Source organism: Furipterus horrens, unplaced genomic scaffold, assembly GCF_987537825.1.
Source record: "Furipterus horrens unplaced genomic scaffold, mFurHor1.1.pri manual_scaffold_21, whole genome shotgun sequence".
Lineage (NCBI taxonomy): Eukaryota > Metazoa > Chordata > Mammalia > Chiroptera > Furipteridae > Furipterus > Furipterus horrens.
Window position 1 is genome coordinate 1,914,589 of NW_028327191.1, and position 26,455 is coordinate 1,941,043.

Consider the following 26,455-nt stretch of genomic DNA (forward strand, 5'->3'; position numbering starts at 1 on the left):
AATAAGGCAAAGCAACCTGCGATGCTGCAGTGAGGACCGTGGTCGCCCTCGCAGAGGGTGGGGCAGGGCCACGGGGAGGCTCAGGGGGCCAGGAGTGCTGTTTCTTAATCTGGGGTTGATCCTACTTTGTGAAAAATGAACAGCACTTTAAACTTACACACATTCCTATCTGTTTGTATGCTATCTTACATGTTAAAAAATGTTAATGAGCAAACCCATGTACAAAGACAGTCAACTCAGGTCTGTTATAATAAAACATTACTAACATCCTATGTGTTTCAAGAAGGAAATGGGGACATATATCATGTAGCCATTTAAAATTATTTATTTTACCATATCATTTACTATATTATTAAGTGAAAAACGCAACAATTAAAATGCAATTCTAAAGAGAAAAAGAATCACAAATCTTAAAACTGTATTCATGTTGTAATCATATTGTTAGTAATAACAGTACATTGTTATTTTGAATGACTTGTAGAATAAAGCCAACAAGTTAATAAAAAGACTTTCATAAATCCAGAGAGCAACAGTAAAGAATATTTATATAGAACCTGTTGAAAAACAGATTGTATTCAAATGTAAATTTTTACATATGAAAATGTCCTTTTATTTTCCAAAAACAGTTCATGTGCAGAGAAAACTACAGCAGAAGAGCTGCAGGCCTGGGACTGGCTTTAGAGCCTGCAGCCGGGGGAGCCAACCGGAAAGGAGGCTCCCGGGAGGCGGGGGCAGGCCCGTGGGAGTTTGCACACCGTTCTCTCTACGTGGTGGAAGCTGGAACTTTCCCATAACTAAAAAAGCATGATTCTGTTTGGACCATATAGTTACTTATATGTACATAACTGCAAAGAAAACAATTAGAAAAGATATTCACCAAAACATAAGAAGTGGTTATTAAAGGTGGGGGAGTACTTAAGTGTCAATTCTGTGCCTATCTTAATTTCCACCTTTTCGTCAATAATTATAGATTACTGTGTAACTTTTTAAATGGAAAAAGGGAAACCAGCACCACTGGGTCACCCGAGCGGCTGTGACGCGTGCCGAGGCCGAGCGCAGGCCAGAGGACACCGTGGCTTGTGCACCGTGCAGCTCCCCAGCAGGAGGCTTACTGCTCCATCAGGGTGCGTGGGTGGGGGTGTAAGGCGCAGGGAAACGGTGACTCCCAAACCAGCAGGAAGTAATTAGCAGCAAAGGACAAACGTAATTATGTCTCGACTCAGGGGTCTCTGAGCCGGAGCGGACCGTACCAGCACGCTTACAGGTCGGGAAGGGGCCATCGCGCAGCTCAGCACAAAGGCTTCTGAGGGCAAAGGATGTCTGAGATCAAAGAGGGGGAGACGGTCATCACCAAACTCCAGGAAATGGGAAAATGTAGCAGACAGCCCAGCAAACGAGAGAGGGGAACTTCAACGAAGAGCTGGAGACAGACCTATAACCAGATCACCCTGAGTTAATTCTCACTCTCAGTTAATTCAGTTAATCGTGTTAGATTGTAACTCCGCGTATCCGGCGTGGAAAAACGGAGGAGAAGGAGGGGGAGAGGGAAGGGGGTTTACTCGCGTTAGGCTAGAATCAGCCAGCTCCGTTTTGTCGGCTGGCCGTGTGCCCGACTCTGCAGACTCGTGAATAAACGCCTCGCTTTGCTGCTCACGTCCTGTGTCCTGGTGCTTTATTGTGAGCATTTCTCACAGGGTGACTTATCACCAGCAGCTGATGATGTCGGTCGTCACAAGTCCCACGTGGGCTGGGACCACTGCTTCAGTGGCACCGGAGACGTCACTCAGTAAATGAGAAAGGACAGGACAATTCTTTCAAGGAGCCAGCCATTCAGGGAACAGATGTGGCCGTGCGTGGCTGGCTCAGTGGTTCCATTTCAAACAGTCCCAGTGCAGAAGGCCCCCTGTGTGCACCTCCTGTGCTGCAGCGGCCAACAAGGGAACTTCCCTGGCACCCTCTTGGAGAACGCAGTATGCTCCAAGCTTGCCCCCGGACTCTCCTCTAATGTAGACCTGAAATGGAATCCACGTCTTTCTCACAGAACTGGATTGAGAATGTATCATCAATCCCATGTTCATCTAGAAATTCTCAGAAAACTCAATTCTAAACTATCCTCAATCCAGAAGAAATAGCTAAAAGGGTTACACAGTGAAACTTGTATTTCTATATTCAGTAATATTTTATCATTTAAGTGTTAAAACTGTGAGATCTGAACTAAAACGATTAGGCTCAGCAGGGCTGTATTTATAGTCTCGGCTGGGACGGACTGCGCTGTAAATGTAGGTCAGCAGGCCACCAGCCTGGAGCCAAACGAGAAGCCCCGCAGTGCACGCCGAACGCAGCCATGGTCTAAGCACTCGGCATCCACTACCTTGTGTAATAAAACATACATAATTTACAACTTGCAACTCCTGCCTTAAAAAGTTAAATACAAAACTATGTATAAAGCAGTGTGCTGAAAGGGCATGTCACTCCCCAGTGTGAATAACCGGGTGATAAGGTCTATACACAATGGTCTACATTCATGGCATCAGAGGTCAAATAAAGCTGAAGAGGAGCTTAAAGAAAAAGGCACATTTGCTCTCAAGATGCTGCAATTTAAGACCAAAGAAGTGAGCCGCCTAGACTCAGACCGTCAGTCGGCACGGCAAGTAGACCGGCAGCTCTGGTCTCCCTCCCGATTCAGTGCGCTGCACCCAGGAAACTCTGAAAAGCACTGGGGCAGCCGGGCCGAAGGCCCTGGCTTCTCGGTCTCCTTGCCTCTCCTTTCGCCCGTGGTCTTCCGGGTTCTACATCAGACAATAGCAGCTGGTTCTCAGAACCTGAAATTATATTATTTATAACCTGAAGTGCGGAAGCCCTTGCAAAGCCCAGTAAGCTCAGCATAAACCTAAGGACACTTGCTCAGTGGGCGCCAAGTCCTAGGTGTGGCCGGGCGCAGGCAGTCAGCGGGGAGCAGTGAGCTGCCTGCCCATCACAGCTCCAAGTTCTCCAGCCGGCTGTGTCCTGAGCAGCGAGGGCCAAAGCCCGCTCCCCAGCCTTTCAAAGCCCCTGCCTGCCCCCAGAAAGCCTTCCTCCTGCCGCCGGGCCGAGTGCCTACAGTACAGTCCTGGCCAGCAGGGACAGCTGCCAACTTTGCCAGCAGACGAGAGGGACGGCAAGCACAGGCGGCATCTCGGCCCGCTGCTGGCCAGGGTCTGGGGCTCCGAGACCGGAGGCCCCATGAGCAGCACGGTGGCTACAAATGGACGGGCAGTCCTTAGGGTGGTGAGGAGAGGCCACCTGATCGCCCCTCCACACAGGCTGCTGCACCCAGATTTGTCTTTCAATTTGAAGAGCCAAACAGGCACACAACACCCACGTTTTCTTGTTGTCCACAGCATGTCTGCCTCTTCGGACTTGAAACCACACACAGGCACATCAGGCATGACAGGCCACAGCACATGCAAAGGCCTGGAGGGGGAAGAGCGGGGCCGAGCCCAGAGAGCCAGCCAGGGCCCGGCCAGCGCCGGGGAAGGCGCCGTGAGGCTGGCACGCCAGCCCCGGACTGTGCTGTCCCGGGAGGCCGCTGGCCTTCACCGCAGGATAACTGCATCTGCCCGGGCCCTGGCCAACAACACAGTGAAGTTCCGTTTTTAAAGGACCCAACTCGTGTGTGTGTGAACCCACGCATCAGTCCCATCCTCCACACAGGTCCTGACCCGGGAAAGCCAAAACGCCGAATAACGTGCCACTGCAAGAATGTAAAGTGAGACAGTTCAGCGCAAGCCCCTGTCCATCTTGTGCATACCAATTATGCTTCTTTTTTAAGTTTTCTTTTTATTTTTTTATAAAGATTTTATTTATTTTTAGAGAGAGGGGAAGAGAGGAAGAAAGGGAGAGAAACACCAATGTGAGGTTACCTCTTGTGCGCCGCCAACCAGGGACCTGGCCTGCGACCCAGGACTGTGCCCTGACTGGGGATCGAGCCAGAGACTCTTTGGTTCACAGGCCAGCGCTCAGTCCACTGAGCCACACCAGCCAGGGCCAATGATACTTAATCCCTGGATGATTTGCTCCTTTCTCCTTCTTCCCTCTCCCAGCTGATAACCCTCCAAATGATCCCCACACCTATGAGTCTGTTCTTGTTCTGGTTGTTTGCTTAGTTTGTTTTATTTTTTAGATTCAGTTGTTGATAAGTTTTGAGTTTGTTGTCGTTTTAATGTTCAGTTTTGATCTTTTTCTTAAATAAGTCCCTTTAACATTCATATAATAAGGGCTTAGTGATGATGAGCTCCTTTAGTTTTACCTTCTCTGGGAAGCACTTCATCTGCCCTTCCATTCCAAATGGTAGCTTTGCTGGGTAGAGTAATCCTGGTTGTAGGACCTTGCTTTTCATCACCTTGAATACTTCCTGCCAGTCCCTTCTTGCCTGCAGAGTTTCTTTCGAGAAATCAGCTCATAGTCTTATGGCACCCCTTTGTAGGTTACTCTCTGCTTTTCTCTTATGGCTGTTAGGATTCTCTCTGTATCTTTAACCTTTGGCATTTTCTTTATGATGTGTTCCTGGACTTGTATGTCTATTTCCTTAACCACATTAGGAATGTTTTCTTTCACTATTTTTTCAAATAAGTTTTCAATTTCTTGCTCTTCTTCTTCTCCGTCTGGCACCCATGTGATTTGGATGTTGGTACGTTTAAAGTTGTCCCAGAGGTTCCTAAGCCTCTCACTTTTTTCAATTCTTGTTTCTTTTTTTCCGTTATAGGTAAATGTTTATTTCTCCTTTTGTTTCAAATCATTGATTTGAATCCTGCCTCCTTCCTATCACTGTTGGAAAGGATTTACCCAGGCCAGGCAGCTGCAAGGACTGGCTGCGACCACTGACCACCAGCCTCTGCCCTTCGTGGAGGATCAGCTGAGCAGGGGCAGGGGGTGGTGCTCCGACGTGGTCTGTAGCTGTGCACTGGGGCGCTGGCCCTGGGGTTTCCCGGGGGGTGCCGCCAAAGTCAGCTCCCACCTGTATTTTTCCTGGGGCCACCCTGCCTGAGCTATAAAGACATCTAAGCTGACTGCTGCTGGTGTCGGGCCAGGGGCTCACTGAGGCCGGCTGTTGCCTGTTTGATAAGATCTAGGAGGTTGTGAAGCCTGAGCCAAGACCAGCCAGTCACAGGGAAAAGCAGCTTGTGTGGGCCCCTAAATTGGGTGGGGTGGGGTCTCTGGGGATCTCCAAAGCGGGTCAGACAGTGTGAGCCAGGCTGATGGAGCCTCAGACATGGCACCAGCTTGCCGGCTCTGTGGGAGGAGGGTCTAGAGACGGGACAGTGGCCTCTGCTCACCTTGATGCCGGACACCTCAGTTCCTCCCTGTGTGACGCTGGGGCCTTTCACGCTGCTACCCCCGGTGCTGGAGCTCAGAGGGAGCGAGTCTGCACAGGTGAGTCCGTGTGTGGGCCTTTAAGGGGAACTGCTTGGGCCTCCAGCAGTTTCTTCCACCGACTCAATCCCCGCTGGTTTTTGCAGCCAAAAGGTGTGGGGACTCATCTTCCTAGCACTGGAGCCCTGGGCTGGTGCGGGGCTGGGACTCCTCGCGCCCGAGACCCCCCTCCTGAGTTTTTATCCCCCTCACACGGGTGAGGGACCAGCCTGCTCAGTGTCTGTGCCCCTCCTGCCCGTCTGGATGGATGTGGTTTCTTTATCTCTGTAGTTGTCAGACTTCCATTCAACTCAATTTCTGACGGTTCTGAGTGACAGCTGTTCTATATTTTAGTTGTAATTTTGATGTGGTTGTGAGAAGAGGTGAGCCATCTCTGCCTACGCTGCCATCTTTGGCTGGATCTCCCAATGTAGCCTAATTTCTTAAGGTGTAAAAGTAAGTCCAGAGGCCAGAGCTGTCTGGTATACCAATTTATACCACAGTGGAAGTACTAGTTAATTTCTGAGAAATATACTGAGTAGCACATATAACGTGATGGCCAGACACATGAAAATGTGGAGGCTGGGTTACGACCTCAGCCTCTTTTACTGCCCCCACCCCCCCCCCCCCATATTGAGAGAAGAAAACAGTCTGTACTCCCATCTCTAGAACAGCAGGACAGCTGCTGCTGAGTGGCCGGGGTGATGCCGAGGATGGGAAAATCCGGATGCGTGAGTATCACAGCCGTCTGTCCTCTGACCACGTGCCGGTCACACATTCACACGTGCTCAGAAACAAGGCCCCCACGGAAGGCACTGTGTGGGGGACCCCGCTGAGCGGCGGGGCAGCCCTGGCAGGGCGCTCCGCCGCTCTGAGCCTCCCCTCGCCTCCCGGCACCAAGTGGGGACCACCACCCCCTGTCCCACAAAGCGCTGGTGGGGATGAAAGGGTCTGTGTGTGGAAGCGCCCAGCCCAGCGCTCGGCACAGAGCAGGCACTGACTAAGCGGTGGCCGTGAGGACGCAGACGTTAACCAGTGGCTGCTGATAAAATCTACAAAGGGAACAGGCACTAAGCCCTGCACGACAGCCGCTGGCACGCCAGTCCCCTGGCTGGTGAGGCGAACGCAGTGCTGGGCCACACCCCTGATTCCGACTCCGCTGGGCGAGAGCGGGCCCGGAACCTGCACCGCCACAGGGGCCGCGTCGACGCTGCGGCGGGGGATGCTGGTCGAGGCCACACGTCAGACGACCCCTGCTGTGGGGAAGAGAGAAGGGAGCCGCACGGTGTTTGGAAACGCGAGAGGCCAACCACTCAGGGCCCGGGTCAGGCAAGGATGTGGGCGGCACTAGAGACTGAGTCAAGCGCGCACACGAAACCAGTGTGCAGGGGCCACAAGGCGTGCGCTGGGCCACCTCGCTCATCACAGGAAAGGGGCGGGGAGGTTCTGAAGAGGCCACTGTGCGCTCGGCTTGGGCTTGATGCTCTCAGGAGAGCCGGCCGTCACAGACCTCGGGGAAGTGAGCCACGTGGGCAAAGGGGCCCTGTGGCAGGACTGGGGCCACAGGCAGGACCGGCCAAGGGGCGTGGGAACGGGGGCAAGAGCAGAAGCACCAAAAGGCCACCCTGAATCTGAGGCAGGTGATCCCAAACACCCTCCATCATGACAGCCAGGAACGGCCATTCTGCAAGGGGAGGGCCCACAGGGGGGGTCTACAAGGCAGAAGCACCAGCCGCCTGAGAACCAAGTCCCGTGGGGCCCCCTCTTTCCTCACTGGTGTCATCAGGCCTTCGTCAAGGGAGCCGAGAGGCCTCAAACAGGCTCACTCAGATGAGAGGGGCCCCTCGTCTCTTCCGTTTTCTGTAACACACTAGACAGGTTCCTTAGATGCAGTGCTTACTGTTACTCAGTTACCGCTGCGTCTTCCATTGTGATCTTACCAATCTTTCCTTATCAAATGAAAATTCTAGAAAAAACTGTTACAAAACAATGGTCCCCAGTAGTCTGTATGTCACCCTCGCTCTTTGGTCCGACACTGGTGAGATGAGAGATGACCCCCACGTAAAAACCTACCAGCCACGGCCCGCTGGGCTCCACCACTCTGGGTCTACAGAAAGCTGCTGGCAGCTTCTTCTCCACAAGACACAAGAGATCTTGTTTGCTCCCCACAAAAAGGGGAGGAGAAGCCTGAAACCCCATCTCACATCTTCTACCAGAATAAATCTCAGCGCCACCAAAGAGAGCAAACGCGAACAGTGAAACCTCAGAAGTACAAAGAGAGGACTTCCAGCCAGGATGGAGACCCAGACAGACAGGCTGCGTCTCCCTCCACAGCTAAGAAGGAATACAACTACCTCTAAACTAGAGACAACCAGAAGTTCCAGAAAATTGAGCCTCATAAAAGTCCAACGAAGATATAAAGAAGAAACACTCACCCAGACAGGTAGGAGGGGTGGAGCCGGGGAGGAGAGCACGCGGTGTGGTTTCGGCAGCGGTGGCATCGGTAGACCAGCAGAAAGTGCAGTCACATGTTTGAAAAAGTGGGGAAGGAGACCTGGAAAGCACTCCCAGTCCCAGACCACACCACGAAGCTCATGGTCCCAGCACCAGGGAAAATCAAGAATCATTGCTTCTGACTGTGCAGACCCGTGGGGGTTGGGGCAGAGGCAGAAACTGCCGGTCTCTCAGCAGAGTCTGCTTGTTTAGAGGCCCCCACGGTCCTACAATGTCTGCAGACCCACCCACTCTGGGAACAACAGCCAGGGCAACAGCTAGACGGGTACCAGTCTGGTGCGGAAGTGGGAGAAGTGCCTGGAAAAGGGGTGAGTGCTGGGCAAGCGGCGTTGTCCCCTCTCAGACCCCTCCCACACACACTGCACCACAACGTGGTGAAACGGATCATCCTGTACTGAGCAATCCCTAAGGCTCCACCCCTTACAATGTAACAGGAGTGACAGCTCTACCTAAGACCCAAAGGCAAACACACACAGGAGCCTGTCAAGATGAGGAGACAGAGAAGTATGGCCCAAAAGGGGGAACAGATCAAGGTTCCAGTGGGAGAACTAAGCGACTAGGAGATAGCCAACCTCACAGACACGGAGTTCAAAACACTGGTGATAAAGATGCTCACAGGCTTGACAGATATGCTTGAGTACAGCAAACGCATAAGGGAAGAAATGAAGGCTATGCTAAATGAAATGAAGGAAAATTCACACAAAACCAATGGTGAAGGGAAGGAAGTCGGGGTTCAAATCAATGATCTGGAACATAAGGAAGAAAAAAACAGTCAACCAGTACAGAATGAAGAAGCAAGAATTGAAAAAAAACAAGGAGAGGCTTGGGAACCTCTGCGACAACTTTAAATGTGCCAACATCCGAATCATAGGGGTGCCAGAAGGAGAAGAGGAAGAGCAAGAAATTGAAAGCTTATGTGAAAAAATAACAAAGAAAAACTTACCTAATTTGGCAAAGGAAATAGACATACAAGTCTAGGAAGCACAGAGAGTCCCAAACAAGCTAGACCCAAGGAGGACCACACCAAGACACCTCATAATTAAAATGCCAAAGGTTCAAGACAAAGAGAGAATCTTTTTTTTTAATTAATTTGTTTGTTTATTCATTTTTAGAGAGAGGGGGAAAGGAGAAAAAGAGAGAGAGAAACATCACTGTGTGGTTGCCTCTCACTCGCGCCCCCAACTGGGGACCTGAAGTACAACCTAGTCATGTGCCCTGACTGGGAATTAAAGAGAATCTTAAAAGCAGCAAGAGAAGAGCAGAGAGCTACCTACAAAGGGGTGCCTATAAGACTATCAGCTGATTTCTCAAAAGACACTTTGCAGGCAAGAAGGGACTGGCAAGAAGTATTCAAGATGATGAAAGGTAAGGACCTACAACCAGGACTACTCTACCCAGCAAAGCCATCATTTGGAATGGAAGGGCAGATAAAGTTCTTCCCAGACAAGATAAAGCTAAAGGAGCTCATCATCGCCAAGCCATTATTATATGAAATGTTAAAGAGACTTACTTAGGAAAAAGATCAAAACTATGAACATTAAAATGACAACATGCAACTATAAACAACTGAATCTAAAAAATAAAAACAAAAACAAGCTAAGCAAACAACCAGAATAGGAACAGAATCATAGGTGTGGGGATCATTTGGAGGGTTACCAGCTGGGAGGGGGAGGGGGAGAAATGGGGAAATGGTGCAGGGACTAAGAAGCATAATTGGCTGGTACAAAACAGACAGGGGGAAGTTAAGAATAATATGGGAAAGGGTGAAGCCAAAGAACTTACATGCATGACGCATGGACATGAACTAAGGGTATATTTAGTAAAATATACTCAAAAAAAAAGGAAGTACAAGAAGAAACCATGATGATGTTTAAAAATAAAGCCTGGAGGATAAGTATAACCCAAAACCCATAGTCATGAGAAGAAATTAATACAGTTTTCTATAGAAAATAAAATAAAATTTCTACCTAAAAGAATCACCACAAGCAAAACCAGAAGTCAACTGATAAATGGCCCCAAATGTCTGCAACTCCTATCACAGGTTAGGGGCTAATTCACATAAAAGGGAATTCCTACAAGTTAACAGGAAGAAAAGCCAAAAAAGACCACAGTCCTGGCAGGAAATGGGTGCAGGGCATGGACACCTCCCAGGACAGAAACCACGAGTCGCCCTGAAGGGTGTGAGATGACGCCTCACTCAGTGCCAGAGCGCCTGCCCGGGCGCTGCCCCGCGGCTCACCTGCAGGCGGGCAGGGTAAGTCACAGCACTGCGCTCCGGGACAGACCGGTGCGGGCCGTGGTCGGCAACCTGACCGTGTCCCCCCAGATCAGAACACAGCCCACAGTCCCACTCACAGGCGCGGACCCTCAGGCGCACGAGCAGCGGGGCAGAACGACACACGTACGGGCGCAGCACCGTCTGGGAGCGCCGAAGACGGGACGGGGGCAACGCCCGTGCCCCGCAGAGGGGACTGCGCACTGTACTGCGGACAAGGGCAGGCTGTGCAGCTACTCACAAAAGGCCTCGACCCACTGACAAAGGATAATCTCCACAACACATTTTATGGAACAAACAAGGTACAAAACAGTGCAGATACCAAAGTTTGCATTTTTTTTTAATGGAGGGAGGACTATATTGGTGATTTTGCAAAACCACAAGCCATGTCTGGAAAAACGCACCGGAACTTAGTGCTGGTTACCTCTGAGGGGGGCTAGGGCCGCCAGGGGACAGGCCTGGGAGAAATTGTGCGTGCCTTTTGAATTTTGAACCAGGTGGATTTATTAGCTACTTGAGAAATCAAACATGCCTAGGAGAGGCCAGGATACCCAAGTCCTAAGTGAAGCTTCCTCATTAAGTCACCCGAGAGAAGCCCCTCCCCCTTCCCATCCCGCGCGGGGTCCGGAGCCCACTGTGTGCCCAGCACTGCGCAGGCCCCGCCTGTCGTGGACTCAAGCAGGGGCATCGCCAGGCCAGTCACAGAGGGATCAGTGAGCGCCGGAGAGCGGTGAGGACCGTGAAGAGAGAGCAGCCAGGCCAGGGAGCCGAGCCGGGGGCTGCGGTGGGGGTGACAGGGTCACACTCGGGCAGGGCAGCCCTGCGGCACCTGGGACGGGCTCTGGTCCGAGCCGAGCGCATATGCAGGCTGAGGGCCGGGGATGCTCGGTGGGCTGCTCTCCACGGAAGCGAAGGGAGGCAGGAGGAGAGAGTGGCTGCAAGTCCCTGGGGGTGTGGGGACAGAGGAGGCACCAGGTCACAGTCACAACATCAGATCTTATTCCGAGTGATGTGACAGAGAATCAGAAAGTCGGAAGCGGGCAGAGAACACGCTCTGACCTGGACTGTTTAAAAGAGCCCTGGTGCCGTTGGAAGCCAGCAGGGGCAAGGGCAGAGGCGGGGCCCCTGGGGAGGTGTCCGTGAGGATCCGAGGGAGAGGGCGGGCGGGAGAGGCGGAGGCGGGAGGCGGTCCGGTTCTGGACACATTTTAAGGCAGAGCCAACAGGCTTTGCTGGAGAAGTGGACGTAGCCAGAGAAAAAAGAACTCACAGGTGACTCCAAAGTATGAGCCCAAGCAACTTTCTACAGTGATCTAACAGGTTCACTAAAACAAACAAATCGCACCTTCGTGTAAATACTTAACTAGAAAGCTGCAGAAGATTTTAAAGTTGGAAAACAATACATGCCTGGGTGTATTCTCTAAATACTTAATGAGCATCTACATGGCACCCAGCACAATATTAGGGACCAGGGACCTACATTATTTTAATACGCGTCATTGAACGCCAAAAAATGACTGGCAGGAAAATCACCAAAACACAAAACGCTGTGGGAGATGAGAATGTCCCGAAGTTTTTACCATCAATACGCCCCACTTCTAACTTTGAGGGGAAGGGTCTTTCCTTTTTACTGCCGCCAGTGACAGAAATATTCCTACATGACAAACTTACTGGTGAGTTAAATGATTAGCAGACCTTCCTTCTAAGAAAACCTTTTAAACTGAACAGAGGTCTCAGCTTTCCTTCACCCACCTCCGCTGCCGGTGCTCAGGTCAGATGTATGTGCGGGGAGTATGTGTGGAGAAGGGGCGGGGACGAGAGGAGCAGGGTACAAAGCAACGGGGCACACGTAACAGCTTCTCTTCTTTAACTACATTATGTCAAGTGATGGGAAAGATCGGAGCGCTTCTTTGAAATATTTAATCAATTACCAACTACATTTAAAACAATATGCAGACTGGGGCAGCCACTGTGGAAAACAATATGGAATTTCCTCAAAAAACTAAAAGTGGAGCTGCCTTTTGAACCAGTGATTCCACTGCTAGGATTACACCCGAAGAATCCTGAAGCCCCAGTTCAGAAGAACCTCTGCACCCCTGTGTTATAGCAGCGCTGTTTACAGTAGCCAAGAGCTGGGAACAGCCTCAGTGCCCGTCCGTAGACGAGTGGATCACAGACTGTGGTACATCCACACAATGGAGTGCTACGCAGCAGAGAGAAAGAAGGAACTCCTGCCATTTGCGACAGCGTGGATGGAACTGGAGAGAAATATGCTCAGTGAAATCAGCCAGGCAGAGAAAGAAAAATACCGTGTGATATCAGCTAATACAGGAGACTAATGAGCAACACAAACAAATGCGCAAAACTGAACAAGGAGCAGAGTAACAGTTATGGGGGGAGGGGGAGGGAGAGCAGGGGGTAAGCAGGGGGAGGGCCTAGAAAAGGCACTAGTGTAAGTGACCCACGGACACGGACAACGGGGTGGGAATGACTGTGGGAGAGGGAGGAGGGCGGGGCAGGGGAGGGCCATGGGGGGAAGCGGGACGCCTGTAATAGAAACAAACAAAACAAGAGGCTCACGACAGTAATCTACGTACTATCAATAAACAAGTGTCAAAGTCACTTACACAGTTACCCCGTCGCTCAAATTCCTACAGCGCGCCTATGATCCATTAAGGCACTGAGCTAGGGGTTCAGCAATGACTCCGATAAGACCAGCCTTCCTGAGCTTACAGTCTAGTTTAGGGGGTGGGGGAGAGAAGTGACATCAAATTTCAAATTCACATTATTTTATTATCACCATGACGTGTGCTAGAGAGATGACCTGGTAGGGGCTACCGGGAGACGTGACCCAGTCTAGGGGTCAGGGACAAAAATGACACGTGAGCTTAGATCTGAAGGAGTGGGAATCACTCAGGTGAAGAGCGGCGGCGGCAAAGGGAACAGCACAGAAGAAAACCCCGTGGCGAGAAGGTAAGGCGTGCTGGAAGAATTAAAGGAAGCCGGTGAGCAGAAAGGACACAGTAAAGGGGAGAGGACGATAAGGTAAGCAGGGCCCCCTCATGCAGGGCCTGGTCAGCCACATTAGTAATTTTTTTTTAATGCCAAAAGCAATAAGAACCACTGACAGATATTAAGCCCGGAGAGACAACCAGATTCACATGTGGAAAGACGACTCTGGCTACTACCCAGGGAACGAATCGGAAGGCAGCAAAAGCAGAGCAGCAGGCCAGGCAGAGGGCTGTGTGGGTGGGGGGGGGGGGTGGCGAGGGCAGGGGAAGGAAGCAGACACAGCCACTCCGCCTGGAGCAAGGGGCAGGGCGCACAGGAGGGACAGTGAAAAAGAAGCCACCTAAGAGGACCAGAGAGACACACCGGAAACAAAACTACATAAACACGTTGAAAATAAGGGATGGAGAGACATTCCATGCAGAGACTAACAAAAATAAACCAGTTTTCCCAATCTTCAAAATAGAACTTTGGACAAAAATAGAGGTAATGAAAAATATACCAACACAAAGAACAATCTACAGAGATTAACGATTCTGCCCTGGCGGGGTAGTTCAGTTGGTTACAGCTTCATCCAGTTGCACTGAGGCTGCGGGTTCGATCCCCAGTCAGGGCACAGACAAGCATCAGCCAATGATGCATCAATAAGTGGAAAACAAACCCATGGTTTTCTCCCTCCCTTTCTCCCTCCACCCCTTCCTCTTTAAACATATCCTCAGGTGAGAATTTTTTTTTTTAATTACATAGAATATTTTAACTAGGTCACAAAGAAAGTCTTAACACATTTTAAATAACCGATTTTTAAAAAAATTCTATGACTATATAACACAAATAAGTTAATCAAGAACAAAATTAAACACTATGAACAGAAACTAAACAATACCTGCTTAGGGAAATACACACACACACACACACACACACACACACCCCTGCTTAGAAATGCAAGGAACCAAAAGTGGAAATAAAACATTTGGATCTCAATGACAATGACATTACCCCACGTCTAACCCTATGGGAGACCATTAAAGCAGTACCCAGCGGGACTCCTACAGCCTTGAGCACATCATTAAAATGAAAAGCGGAAAACCTGTTTCCATTCACAAAGTTAGAAAAAGAACAGAGTAAACCTAAAAAAAATAATAAAGATAACAACAGATATTAACAAACCAGAAAAAAACAAAAAACAGTAGCTGATTCTTTAAAATAAAATGCTAAGGCCCTGGCCAGGGAGCCCAGCTGGTTAGCGCAGCGTCCCGATGCCCCAAGGCTGTGTGGGTTGGATCCATGGTCGGGGCACAGACAAGGATCAACCAATGACGCACCAGTAAGTGGAAAACAAATCAACATTTCTCCCTCTCTCTCTTGAAATCAATTTTAAAAAATTTTCATTGACAAACTGGCGAGTCTGTTCAAGAAGAAGTTAAAACTGAGCCCGGCAGCAGAGGGCGGCAGAAACCTGGGCGCCTCTGTGGCTCCGCAGCAGGCCCCAGCTCCGCAGAGGACGACTGCCACAGCCCCAGCCAGGCCCTGGGCACGGCCCAGACGGCTGGTCTGGAAAGCAAAAGGCAGCAGAAGCAGCAGGAACTGGCCAAAGCCACGGCCTAGAAGGAAGCGGCAGAGCTTCGCCGGAGCACCGGCAGCAGCGCTTTTAGTCGCCCTGCTAACGGACCCCTGCTTTCAGGGAATCCCCGCTGGAGCGGTTTATGGCAGTAACACTTTTCCCTCTGACGGGAAGAAAAGGCATCAGTGACCTCAGGAACAGAAGCTACAGCTACAGCAGAGAATCACGACAGGAGCACACACAGGACCGCTGGGAGGAAACCCAGCGAGGACGGGGTAGCGCGGGAGCCCCGGCGAAGGGGGGAGCAGTGAGCAGCCAGCAGTCGGGATGAGCGTCACAACAAGAGGTGTTCCGGCAAAGAGAAGATGATGGGCGGTGGCAGATGCTGCTGGGAGGCCAAGGGAGTGCGGGCCCCATGGTGGCCGATAAACTCGGCAGCAAGAAGCCGAGTGCCCAGGGCCCCGGAGAAGTCAGAGCAGCGGGAGCCGGGTCACCCGGCAGCAGAGGGGCCACTGTTTCTGCCGGCACTAGCCACTGGCGCTGAAGCCACATCGGCTGACGATGAGCCCCACGACAGCAGGGAGGGCCAGGCGTGGGCTGGCGGAGGTCACGGGTGGAAGCCGGGGCGCTTGGTGGGCAGCGCGGCGGGTGTGAAACCGCGCGAGGGGAGAGAAGAACTCCAGGGGAAGGAAGGTGGGGAGGCAGGCGCCGAGGCCTTCACCGAGCAGGGGCGGCCAGCAAGTGAGCACCCAGTCCTGAGGGGGAGAGGGGGGCAGCACAAGCCTAAGGGCAGAGGTTCCAAAGACACCCCACTCCCCGAGCGCTCCGCGAGACGCCGCCGCAGGGGCGGTCCCAGCGGAACACCCGCCACTCCTTCCCCAGCTGGGCCAGGGCTGCCTCCGTCTTGCTCGCCTCTCGTTCTAGTCCAGAGCCCAGAGGGGAAGAAGAGCTGTGTACGGAGCTGCACCAGTGCTGTAAGTAAGCGGGAAACAGGGCTGGGAGGGACACTTTGTTCCAGGACACCGGGGTAAGGACGACGCAGCCTCCAAACAAAGCCAGCTCCAGCAGGAGCGAGCAGGACGCTAGACACGGCCTCCCCCGGGGGAGCCCAAACCCTGAACAGCACGAGACCTGAGGCTGAGACGAACGGCCAAGAGCCTCTGGCCCGCAGCGCCGGCTCTGGCAGCATGAACGCGGACCGCGTGCGGCCCGTGACCGGGCCTGTAAAGATGAATTTACCCAGGTGGCTCCTGTAATGCACAAAGAGCTCCTTCTTTAAGTCAGGGTACCCACCCGTCCAACAGAAACGTGGGCAAGGGATATAAAGCAGGCAGTTCACAGACGGAGACGCACACTTCGCTCTCACTATGTAGAAAGATGATCAGCCTCTATGGTGACAAGGGCCACACAAGCAAAAGCTACCCTGATGTCTCACCCCACAGACCAAACGCGAAGGCCAGGCCCCGCGCTGCGGGAGAGGCTGTGGTGAGCCAGGGGCCCCGCCGGAGAGCGAGTGATACGCTCCTCCCTGTGGAGGGCGACTGGGTGTCGTCCATCAAAATGTATGTGACAGCAGCACCGCCTCTGGATACACCTGCCTCTGTGCAAAATCACATACCTGCAAAGTTAGTTACTGCCGCATCGTCTGCATTAATATGAGCAATCAAAAATCACCTAGTTAAATAAATTATGATATGTCCACAGTACGGAATACAAATCAATTATAAGAAAGTGTGAAGAAGCTCTCTATGTATTAATACGGGAAGAGCTCCAATATACGTGTGTATCATTCAGCAGAAGAAAACAAGACGCAAAAAAAACACCACACACAGTAAGCTCCCTCAGTTCCTGCATTCCTGCTCAAGCGTCATCTTATTCTTACAACAACAAAAGGCTGAGTCAGAAACAAACAGAAGGATCCCAGGGAGGGACACAAATGGAAGGTCACCCTCTGACAGGTCCCGAGCTCGAGGCTGGAGCCACGTGAAGGTTTCCCGCGAGTCGGCGCAGGGTTTACTGAGCTGGAACTGCCCACCGACCGTGCCCCACAGCCGAGGGAAGACACGCTCAACACCCTCCAGGCCTGCGGCGTCCCGTGTGTGTGCGTGCGGGGTGAGAACACTCTGCCCGGATGGTGTGAAGAGGCAGCGAGAAGCGAGGGAAGGCAGCCTGGGTGGCACCGCGGGCACAGGCAGCATGGGGGCCACGCTGCTCCGTGGGCCTGGGGTGGGCGCGCTCCATGCTTCCAACGAGCCCCCAGGGGACGGCACTGACGCTGCTGGTCTGCGGGCCGCGTTTCGTGGGTGCAGACAACCTAAGGAGCTCTGCTCTAAGAAGTGCCTGAGAAATGGCGCAGCCGCCCAGGGCAAAGGCCCCTCTCTGTGAGATGGAGGAAGCAATGTTTGCTACAGGGTCAGACTCAGCCAGGTTGGAACAGCGGAGGGCCAGGGCTGGGGGACTGAAAGGACTGGTCACCGCACTTGGGACAGAAGCTTGAAGAGTGGCCGTAGGGCAGGCGCTAAGGTCACTGAGCAGCGGACGAGGGCCCCAGAGGGGACGGCGGTGAGACACTCTCCTGACCTGGGGCCTGAAAGAGGGTCACACACCAGCAGCCTAAAGGAGGCCGACGCACGAACACAGCCTGTTAGCTCACAAGGACCGAAGAAAAATGCGTTAAAAAGCCTCATCGCACCAAGAGCTCTGGATGCCAGGCGACAGCCAGCTGTAACCAACTGCAACCAACTGCCACCAGGGAAGACGGTCCCGCCCTCCCGAGCCTGGCACAAGCTTTAACCCTCCCAGTGCAGCTCCCTGCTCTCAGGCGGAGCCATCAAATGTCACACGGTCCTTAGGCCCTGGGCTTCTAGGTCTCCCGGTTTGGTGCCCTCCACCCCAGCGATTTTCAGCAGGCGTGCAAAACAAGAACGTCTCAAACACGCAAGAGCTGCCTATCTGGTCAGGGGTGCTGGCCCCTTGAACCTCAGGTCGTCAAATCTGAAAATGACAACAGCCAACAACGCAACAACCGCTGGCCAGTGTGACTGAATCAAAATTACCCCCTTTTTTTTTTGGTCAGACCGGCAAAAAGCAGAACTCATTCTTTGGTGTGCTGCGGAGTTTCAGTGACTAGTCATGGGTGCCGTGAAATCACCACTCTACCCCTTCAGGGAACCGACCACCAGAATTCAGCTCAACGGTCACCTTGTTGAAGCCTTCCCACGTTGCCGCTGCAACCGAGACAAGCGGTACCTTGTAACCGCCCGCTATCTGCACCAGACGGCACACGGCGGGTCTTGCGGGGCCGGGCCAGGGAGAAAGAGTGAGCAGGAAGAGCCAGAACACAGGCGCAAACCGCTGCCGACTGAGGAGGCCGCAGCGGGCCCCACAGAGCCCGGTGAGGGAGGGCAGGGGAGCGGCGGCCCTCCTTCCCTGCGCTCACACACGCGGGATCAAAGCAAGGCAGGCAAGACTTCTCTGATCGAGGCGTTCACACTTCCTGTACCATCACGGACTCCTCCTCACTATAAAATCATCAAACATAAAAGGTTACGAAGGCGATCGAGCATTCTAAATAATATTCAACTACGCTGTATTAAGTAAATTCAGGATTTAAAAACTTTATTTCACATAAAGAGTAACAAGCTCCAAGAGCAGCCCCATGAACAACTGTAATTTCAAAGTAGTGATGAATGTAAATGATACATTTACAAAATGTATCTGCAAAAACCATAATGTGATACGCAACCATCCGTGATTTTCACTGGTGAGGAAGTCTCACTCTGTTAATACTGTGACTGGTTGCCTATATTCACAACTGAAGGACATGTTAAAATTCAGTTACAGGATGTAAAATGCTTTTTCCTATACCCCCCAAATTCTATTCAGATTAATAAGCCCTAATAAGTGCATACTGTTGAAAAGCGCTGACACCGCCTGCACTGCTCACCAGCAGGCTGTAGGCACTTCAGGCAGGGACCAGGTCTGCTTTGTCTTTGGGTCTGCAAGTCCTGTAAGTGTGAGCTGAATGAGCCACTTCTAGATCCGCTGGACCGCGAGCCCCTCGATGGCAGGGGCTTCCCAGAGCAGGCCGGCAGTGAATCCTGACGGCGGGAATGAGTGTGCGAAGCTCCGGTCTCCTTGGTGAGATGACAGCCCTCCCCAGGCCAGGGATCGTGTCTCATACTTGGATTTCCAGTATGTTTATTAAATGACACATTAAGTCAAGACGGAGCCTCTGAAATGCAGGTCACAGGAGGGGACGAGAAGGAGCACATGCACCAGTTCTGCCGTGGCAGCGGGAGCCGAGGGCTCCAGGGAGCTGCTTGTGGACACGCTGAAGGAGGAGCAGCTCCAGGTCACAGGCGTGGCCGACCACGCAGTTAGTTGAGAACACGCTGAAATATTCCTAGTCTTACTCTTAAAATATAAAACCCTTATAAACGCACTCCTCATGAACGACTGTTGCTTCTTTCTTATAAAGGCTAGCATCAGGCCCGTTCTCCAGCTGCTGCACGAGACGGAGTGCAGCCCGCACTGACACGGCACGCTTTCAGTACGGTATACTCCACTTCCTGAAAATCCACGTTACAAAATACAATTAACAATGCAAAACACTACTCAGTTCACAACCAACCAACCGACAGAGAAGCTGTGAGGCTGAGAAAACGCGGAACGATCAGAGCAACTGCCAACTAAAGCGCCATCAGACGTGAAGATGAGCGTTTCTGAAGCCAGAAACTAAGGCCAGCAGGTTGACAAACACGTGAGTGCACACACCATTTCAGGGCAAATCATCTGTGTGAGACCCACCCATGACTCCCCCCCTGCGCGGAAGAGAGACACCTCACCTTTACTCCTGAATTCCCGACACTGCCCTGCTCGTGCCGCCTGCTGTCCCCGCCGTCAGCGCACACACACGTGCTCCCGCGGGCCTGAAGCGTCCGCATTCCCCTCCGTGGCACCCTGCAGTTAGCACCGATGAGTGCGGGTGCTTTTACAGCAAGGCAGTCTCTATACTCTGTTATCAAAAACAGGTGCCAAGCGTTTAGAGGACAAGGTAACTTGTCACTGCTATTCTCAACTCAAAAATGCCCTGAAAATTAAAACTGAGAATGTCTACCAATCAAAGTTATTTCCATTTTTGATGTCTATTCCTAAATAACCAAACAGGGCCACATTTCAAATTTCTGCACAAACTAACCTCATTAAATATAAATAAAATTGGTCTCTAAGACATCAAATACCAAACTACAAAAATCTTCACATTTATTTTTAAAACAAGGTTCTTTTGACGTCTGGCAAAACGAGTCAGTGACAAAATCCACTATGTTTTGATTCTTGCTCAGGTTTTCTACCAGAGCACAATAAACACTTAAATTAAGTCACTAGATGAACTCATCGATAATAAATATAGGTGACAGGTTTTCTGAGGGTGGAGACTTGGTCTACACCCAGCACCCAGAACAGGAACTCGCATCTGGCAGGTGTGCCCGTAAACATGTGCTTATTGAAGAATGACACTCGTGACTATCCCGTGGATTTGCCGCTGTGCTCTGGGACGTCCCTGCCGTTGCTGATACCCGCCCACGGAGTCCTTCAAAGCCTCATCACTGCTCTCCGTTTCCAGGTCGAGAACCACGACATCGCATGAGCTTCCCGAGGCTGCTGGGAGAAATTAAGACGCTTTCCCCTCAGTTATATGAGACTGGACAGTCAAATCGCTAAGTTTTTAGTAATAGTCCAGAGCTCATTAAGCAGTCCTTAATGGGAAAAACACATACGTCTCTACTCAATTCCACATGTCCCATACTAAGTACAAAATTTCTCCACGTAAATTTGATTTAAACAGTTCTAGGCTCCTAAGCCTCTTTGGAAACCGTAAACGGGGAGCAGAGAGGTGCGGGAACTACAGACGGGAGGAAGGGGTGAAGAACATGACCCCCTCTGGAGCAGTCCAGCACCTACAACTAGGCGGGGGAGGGGGTAGGAGCCACCCAGGCCACCCTCCCACACAAAGCGAGCGTTCCTCAGCCACCAACGGGTGTCCCACAGCCCTTGTCAGAGTATCTTCCATACAGACCGCGCGAGCACCATCTCTCCCCCAAGCCAACCCATTACCGTCCTGGGTAACTCTGCCTAAAACTACTTGAGCTGCTCCTACGGGGCTCTCCCGGCCCAGCCCGCCTCAACCCAGTGGGCGTGAAGCTTCCCCAGCACGAGGGCCTGCTCACCTGGCTTTCCCAGCCTCCGCGCTCCTCCCACTTCCCACTCAAGAAGCAGACACTGACCACAAGACGTGAAGACATCTTCCCAGCAGAAAGATGAATTTCCTTCTTTACAAACGACTGAGCGCAGGACCGTGCGACGTTAAGAGCGGGAAGGCCTTGCCAGCGGCCTAAGGCTGTGGCCCGCCCACTGCAGGGGCTGCTCCAGTGACACCTCTGGGTGGCGCACCTGAGGCCTGAAACCTCAAGCTGGGCGGTGGGGGGTGAGGCTCTGACTTGACTGCCAAGTAATTCTGAGTTCGTACAGCCTTAAGAAGGTGTTTGTTATTATAAAGATCTGGTGGGTAACATGGTTTGACATCAGAAGATCAGAAGTAATCTGAGCCATTTGGTTCCTCTCCATTACTTCACTGTCACTTGCTCCACAAATTCCCAGCTGTAAGAAAGCCAAATGTATAACCTGCTAACAGTAATTTTCCCTGTCATTAAAAAGATGTGAGCTACTAAGAACACGTGTTACTTTTGGGCCCAAAACTGAGTAGGTTTTCAGCCTCTAAAGACCCTTTAAAGTATGACATGGATGGACAGGAGGGTCTTATTCAGTCATTTACTCAAGAAGTAAACAGTAAGGGCCTACTCTATGCTGAACACGCTGCTGGGCACTAGAAAGACCAAGGAGGCAGAAAAGACGTGGTCTCTGTTCTAAGGGAGCTTAGTTTACGGAAGAGACAGTCAGATTATCACCCAAAGAATCAGAAATTTTTAGACGTGCTAGCAAGGCCAAGTCCAGGGTGCTCCGAGAACACCGAACTCAGAAAGCAACCGGCCCAGCCTGCGGATGCAGAGAAGGGTCTGCTGCGGAAGTGACGTTCTGGCTGAGGCCTAGATGGCGGACAAGGAAAGGGTTGGTCCAATAGGCCCAGCCACTTCTGGCCTCTTTATCCCAAAACCACCTCTTTTTTACCATGGAAAGCCAAGCAGGCTGCAGAGAGGCCTGAGAGCTAGTGGCTGAAAGCCCTTCGGGAGAGACACAGGGCCTGGCTGCCTCGTGGGCCCCCACGTCACCTTACCCAGTGTCATTATCATCACAGTAGTTACTCAAACCTCTGCAGAGATGTCTCGTGCCAGCATGAGGCCAACGTTCACGTTACCGTCAGTCAGCAGCACAGATTCACAAAACTCCGTCCCCTCCAGCGGAAACCCCATTCGGAACCCCAGCTGGGAAAAGACGCTTCCGCCTCCTCGCAGGACCGCTATCAAGACCCGGCGAGGCGACACGGGGCCAAGCGCTGGGGTCAGTCCTGAGACGCCTGGAGCATATGGCACGTGTGACCAAAGGCTGGAAGGGTCTCCTCTCACCAAGACAGTGGCTGCGACTCGGCTGAGTCTTCGTGAGGCAGCCCGCGGCGCAGGTCTGCCCGGGCTCCAGCCGCGCTTTTCTCCGTGGGTCCCGCTGCAGCCGCTCGGAGGCCCCTCTAGCTGAGAACCTGACCTGGGAGTGTTTTCAAAGGACCACGATTACACCTCTCGGCTCCTCATCCACTCCATTCCCCACAACTCCACACCTGCCAGGACGTTTTTAAAGAGACCTTTAAAAAAAAATCCTCACCAGAGGATATGTTTCTACTGATTTGAGAGAGAGGGGAAGGGAGGGAGGGATGAGGGTGGGGGACATAAATCAGTTGCCCCCCCATATGCACCCCAACTGGGGATTGAACCCACAATCCCAGCATGCACCCTGACCCGGGATCAAACGTACAACCTTCCCGGGTACAGGACGACACTCCAACCACCTGAGCCACCTGGCCAGGGCTTAAGAGACCTAGTTCCCTTATTCTACACACAGATTTAAGTTGAATGTATCCATCCAAATCAGAACTTGTGAATGCTCTGAAAAGTTGTTGTAAAACTTTTATGCTCTAAAGAAAAAAGTGAAAAAAAGAAAAAAGTCAGAATGACCAACTGTCAACAACAGATTTATAACTCCTAACCCCAAAAAGTGAATTTTGGTTTGTGATTAAGGAACACAATCTGCTCTATTTTAAAATCAGAAAATGGTCACAAAAACATCACATACTCAGAAATAATAAATGCAAATTCACTCATGGAAAAAAATTTAAATGACAATGGCCAGACGAGAGCTGAAATGTCTACCATCTACTGCAAATCTATTACGAGACATGATGTCAAAATGGAATTTTACATTAACAAGTTAAAGTGCTTAAATAAATTAAGCAGCTAAAGGCAAAGTTCCATGTTTAAGATTTTGCCTTAAAACAAGTTTCCCGCGTGGAGTCTGGGAGAGCTCTCCAGGCGCCCCTTCCGCTGACTCGCACCCCACTGAGGAGGACGCGGTCTCGCTGCTTCCAGGCAAGGGGCCCGTCTGTATGCCGCAAGCCGGGGCTACCAGGCCCGCACACGGCTTCCCACGGAAGGCTCCAGAAGTCACACACTCGCAGAGAAACTTCTTAAATACAACACCTACAGGAGCAACTGCGAGCGAGCTTAGTTCCCATGCCCTCTTTATGGTACAAGTAGATTTCAATAACTTCGAATTCTAACGTCCGTCCCAGGAAAAGAGCTGATCCGTTCGGTCCTTGCACCACCGTCGGGGTGGCGGCTCCCGGTGACAGTCGGTCGTCGCGCTCGTTTTACCTCCACACCCACGGGTGTTTCGGGCTTCGGAGGTCAGGGCGGTCGGAAAGAGGTGCCGAGAGAAGTTAAACGACTCGTCCACGGTCAGCGGCAGAGCCGGGACCGGGGCTGAAACCTCTGCCCCCGACCGCTAACGACCTCGCACCGGCCCGAGCCCGGGCCCGAGGGGGAGGAGTCCGGTCCGGCGGCTCCCACGGGCTCGGCTCCCACGCAGCGGGGCACCCGTGAGCGCCGCCCACACGAGCCCGCCTGCTACCTCGGGAGCCGCCGCCGCCGCCGGACGGGGTCTCCGAGGAAGGGTCGCGCTCCCGTCCCCCCTTTATTTTCACACCGACCGAGCACCCACAACCCGCTCCCGCCTTCCCGGGGCCGCGGCGCGCGTCCCTTCCCCCGTCTCCCGAAGGCCAGCCCGCGACCCCAGGCCCCAGGGACAGGAGGACAGGAAGGCTCGACCCAGCGGCTTCTCCCAGGGAGACGCGGCAGGGGGCGGGGGCCCGCTCCGCGGAGGCACCGCTGAGCCGCCCGCCTCGCCCGGGGCCCTGGCCGGCCTGGGCGCGCCCCCCCCGGGGCCCCGGGAGCCGGCCCCGGGCACGGGCAACGTCACCGGGCCCTCCCGCCGCAGTCGGCCGCCGCCGCACGCCCCCCCGCCCCCGGCGGGCACGGTGGCAGCAGTGACCCCTCGGCGGGCCCGGGAAGAGCAGGTGCGAACGGCGGAGGCTCCCGGGACGTGTCAGAGCGGCGGCAGGTGCGGCGGCCCGGGGCGAGACTCCCGACCCTGCCCGGGGGCGAGGCCGCCTGCGCGACCCGACGGCCACCACACCTCTTCCGGGGACTCGCAGGCCCGCTCCCCGGCCGTGTCGGAGCCTGCGGGACCCTGGCGGCGGGCACGCGGCCGCCTCCCCGCGCGCCGCCCCCACCGCGCCCCCCGCAGTCCCCCCGCTCGGGGAGCGCCCCGGCGGAGTTACCGGCCCACTCAGAAGTGAGCGCGACGGCCGCCCCGCTCGGCCGCCCAGGACCCCGCTGTCACCGCCCTGCTCCCGGCCCCCGCCCGCGCCGCCGGCGGCCCCGCTGACGCCCGGGTCGGTACCTTGCGGACCCCCTTGTAGATATAGAAGTAGAGCTCCCGGCCCACATTGAAGCAGAGGCGGTCGCCGTTGCCAGACTGGTCGTTGAGGTTTACGAAGGAGACGCGGACAGGGTTGGACCCCTGCGAGTTGAAGGGCACCCGGTTGGGCCGGCTGTACTCCGAGTGCGGCAGCAGCTTGTACAGACCTTCCCGGGTGGTGAACTGGGTCTTAATCTCGTTCATCTCCTTCCCTCCTCCCTCCGTCGCCATCTTGGAAAGCAGCGTTCATCCTGCCCCGAGTGCCCGGATCACGCCCACCGCGCAGGCGCGCCCCGGGCGGGCGCCCCGCCCCCGCCTCTCCCTCGCGGCCCCTCCCACCCGCGCGCCGGCCCGGCGGGGGCGGGGCGCGGGGAAGGGGCGGGCTTGTTTACGGCCCCACTGCGCAGGCGTGCTCACCTGGCGCTGCACGCGGCGGGGCGTCCGCAGGCTCCTCCCCTGGGCGCGGCCCGGGGCGCCCGCGTCGCGGCGCAGGTGAGGCCGGCTCCGCCCCGGGGCGGGGGAGCGCTGCGCCGGTGTCCGCCGCCCTGGCCGGGCCGGCCTCTCGTGGGGGATGCCGAGGCGGGGCTGCGTCGCGAGCATGGGGGTGACCTCGGGGCGGCCCTACCCCGAGGGGCCCCGGGATCTGGAGAAACTGGGGGAGCCTCGGCCGCCGTCCGCCTCGGCCGCAAGCGGAGCGCCGGAGCCCCAGTGTTCGGCCTTCGGGACGGGCTGCGGGCGCTCCCCGCCCCCTGGGGCCTGCCCTCGGCCTCGCCGCCCGGCCGTGGGACCCCCTCTGCACCGACCTGCGTCGGTCTCCGAGAAGGCGCCTGGGACCAGCGTCCTGCGGCTCAGCACGCGTCCTCGGCGCGGCCCAGGGAGGGCGGCGTGTCGGGGCGCGCAGCACGTGTGTCCGCCGGGCCCGAGCGGGGCGCCCGTCCCGGGGAGCGTTAGCTGGTCCTAAGGCGCTGGGCTGTGTCGGCGCGGAAGTCTGTCCTCCCTGCTGCCGGGGAGAAGGAGCAGGGGCGGGACCAGAGACCAGAGACCGTCCGAGGAGGCGTCGCCTCTCTCGCTCCGTCGTTCGCGAAGAGCCCCTAATAAATTCAGAGGCCACTGAATCTTTCTGCAGAAGGCCCGGTGGAGTCTGCGAAGTCGTCGCCCAGACACAGGGTGGGCATCTTGGGCACTGCGTCTGCGTGCGCAGCGGCCGGCACGCGTGGGGAAGCGGACCACCTGGGCGTCTTGGCGCGTTTCACGGGAACAGGAAAGGTTCCGAAGTGACAGAAACGTCCCGACAGAATTCCGGCCGGGGGGCGGGGCAGCATCGTCCCGGCGAGAATGGGCCGTTCCTTTAAGGTCACAGCGCAGCCGGAAGGCCACGGAAGCAGTGGGGGAGGTAAGTCCTGAAGGAAGAGGGGCTGAGCTGCGAACTGCGTATCGCGGAGCAGGTGGGTGCCAGTGCATTTGATGCTGACATCCCGTAGCTTTTGTACATGTTGGCCAAAAAAGGCACTAAAATTCTATTTAATTAATAAATCTCTGAAATACTTAAAAATTGTTTTTTGTTACTACTGTTTTGATGTTACCTGCATTTACCTAAAAGTCAAATAGACATCAGAAGTTTAAAATACCAGGATGTCTTCTGTGGTCACCATGGATTTATCCCAATTTCTATAACTATGTAATTTTACATTGAAAATATGTATTTATAAAAATACCTTAAGG

General features: G+C 53.7%; 1 protein-coding gene across 3 annotated transcripts in view; it reads right to left on the reverse strand.

Annotated features, from left to right (window-relative positions):
• Positions 1-25,000, reverse strand: part of WDR20 (WD repeat domain 20) — a 45,492-nt gene extending 20,492 nt beyond the window's left edge. For 2 of the 3 annotated variants that reach the window (XM_090265596.1, XM_090265595.1), the window contains exon 1: positions 24,716-25,000. In XM_090265596.1, coding sequence (XP_090121722.1) covers positions 24,716-24,964 — 249 coding nt within the window. In that variant the 5' untranslated portion in view covers positions 24,965-25,000. Of the gene's footprint in view, positions 1-22,332; positions 22,392-24,715 lie in introns of those variants that run through there. The other variant, XM_090265597.1, reaches the window with a different exon arrangement.
• Positions 25,001-26,455: the final 1,455 nt, after the last annotated feature.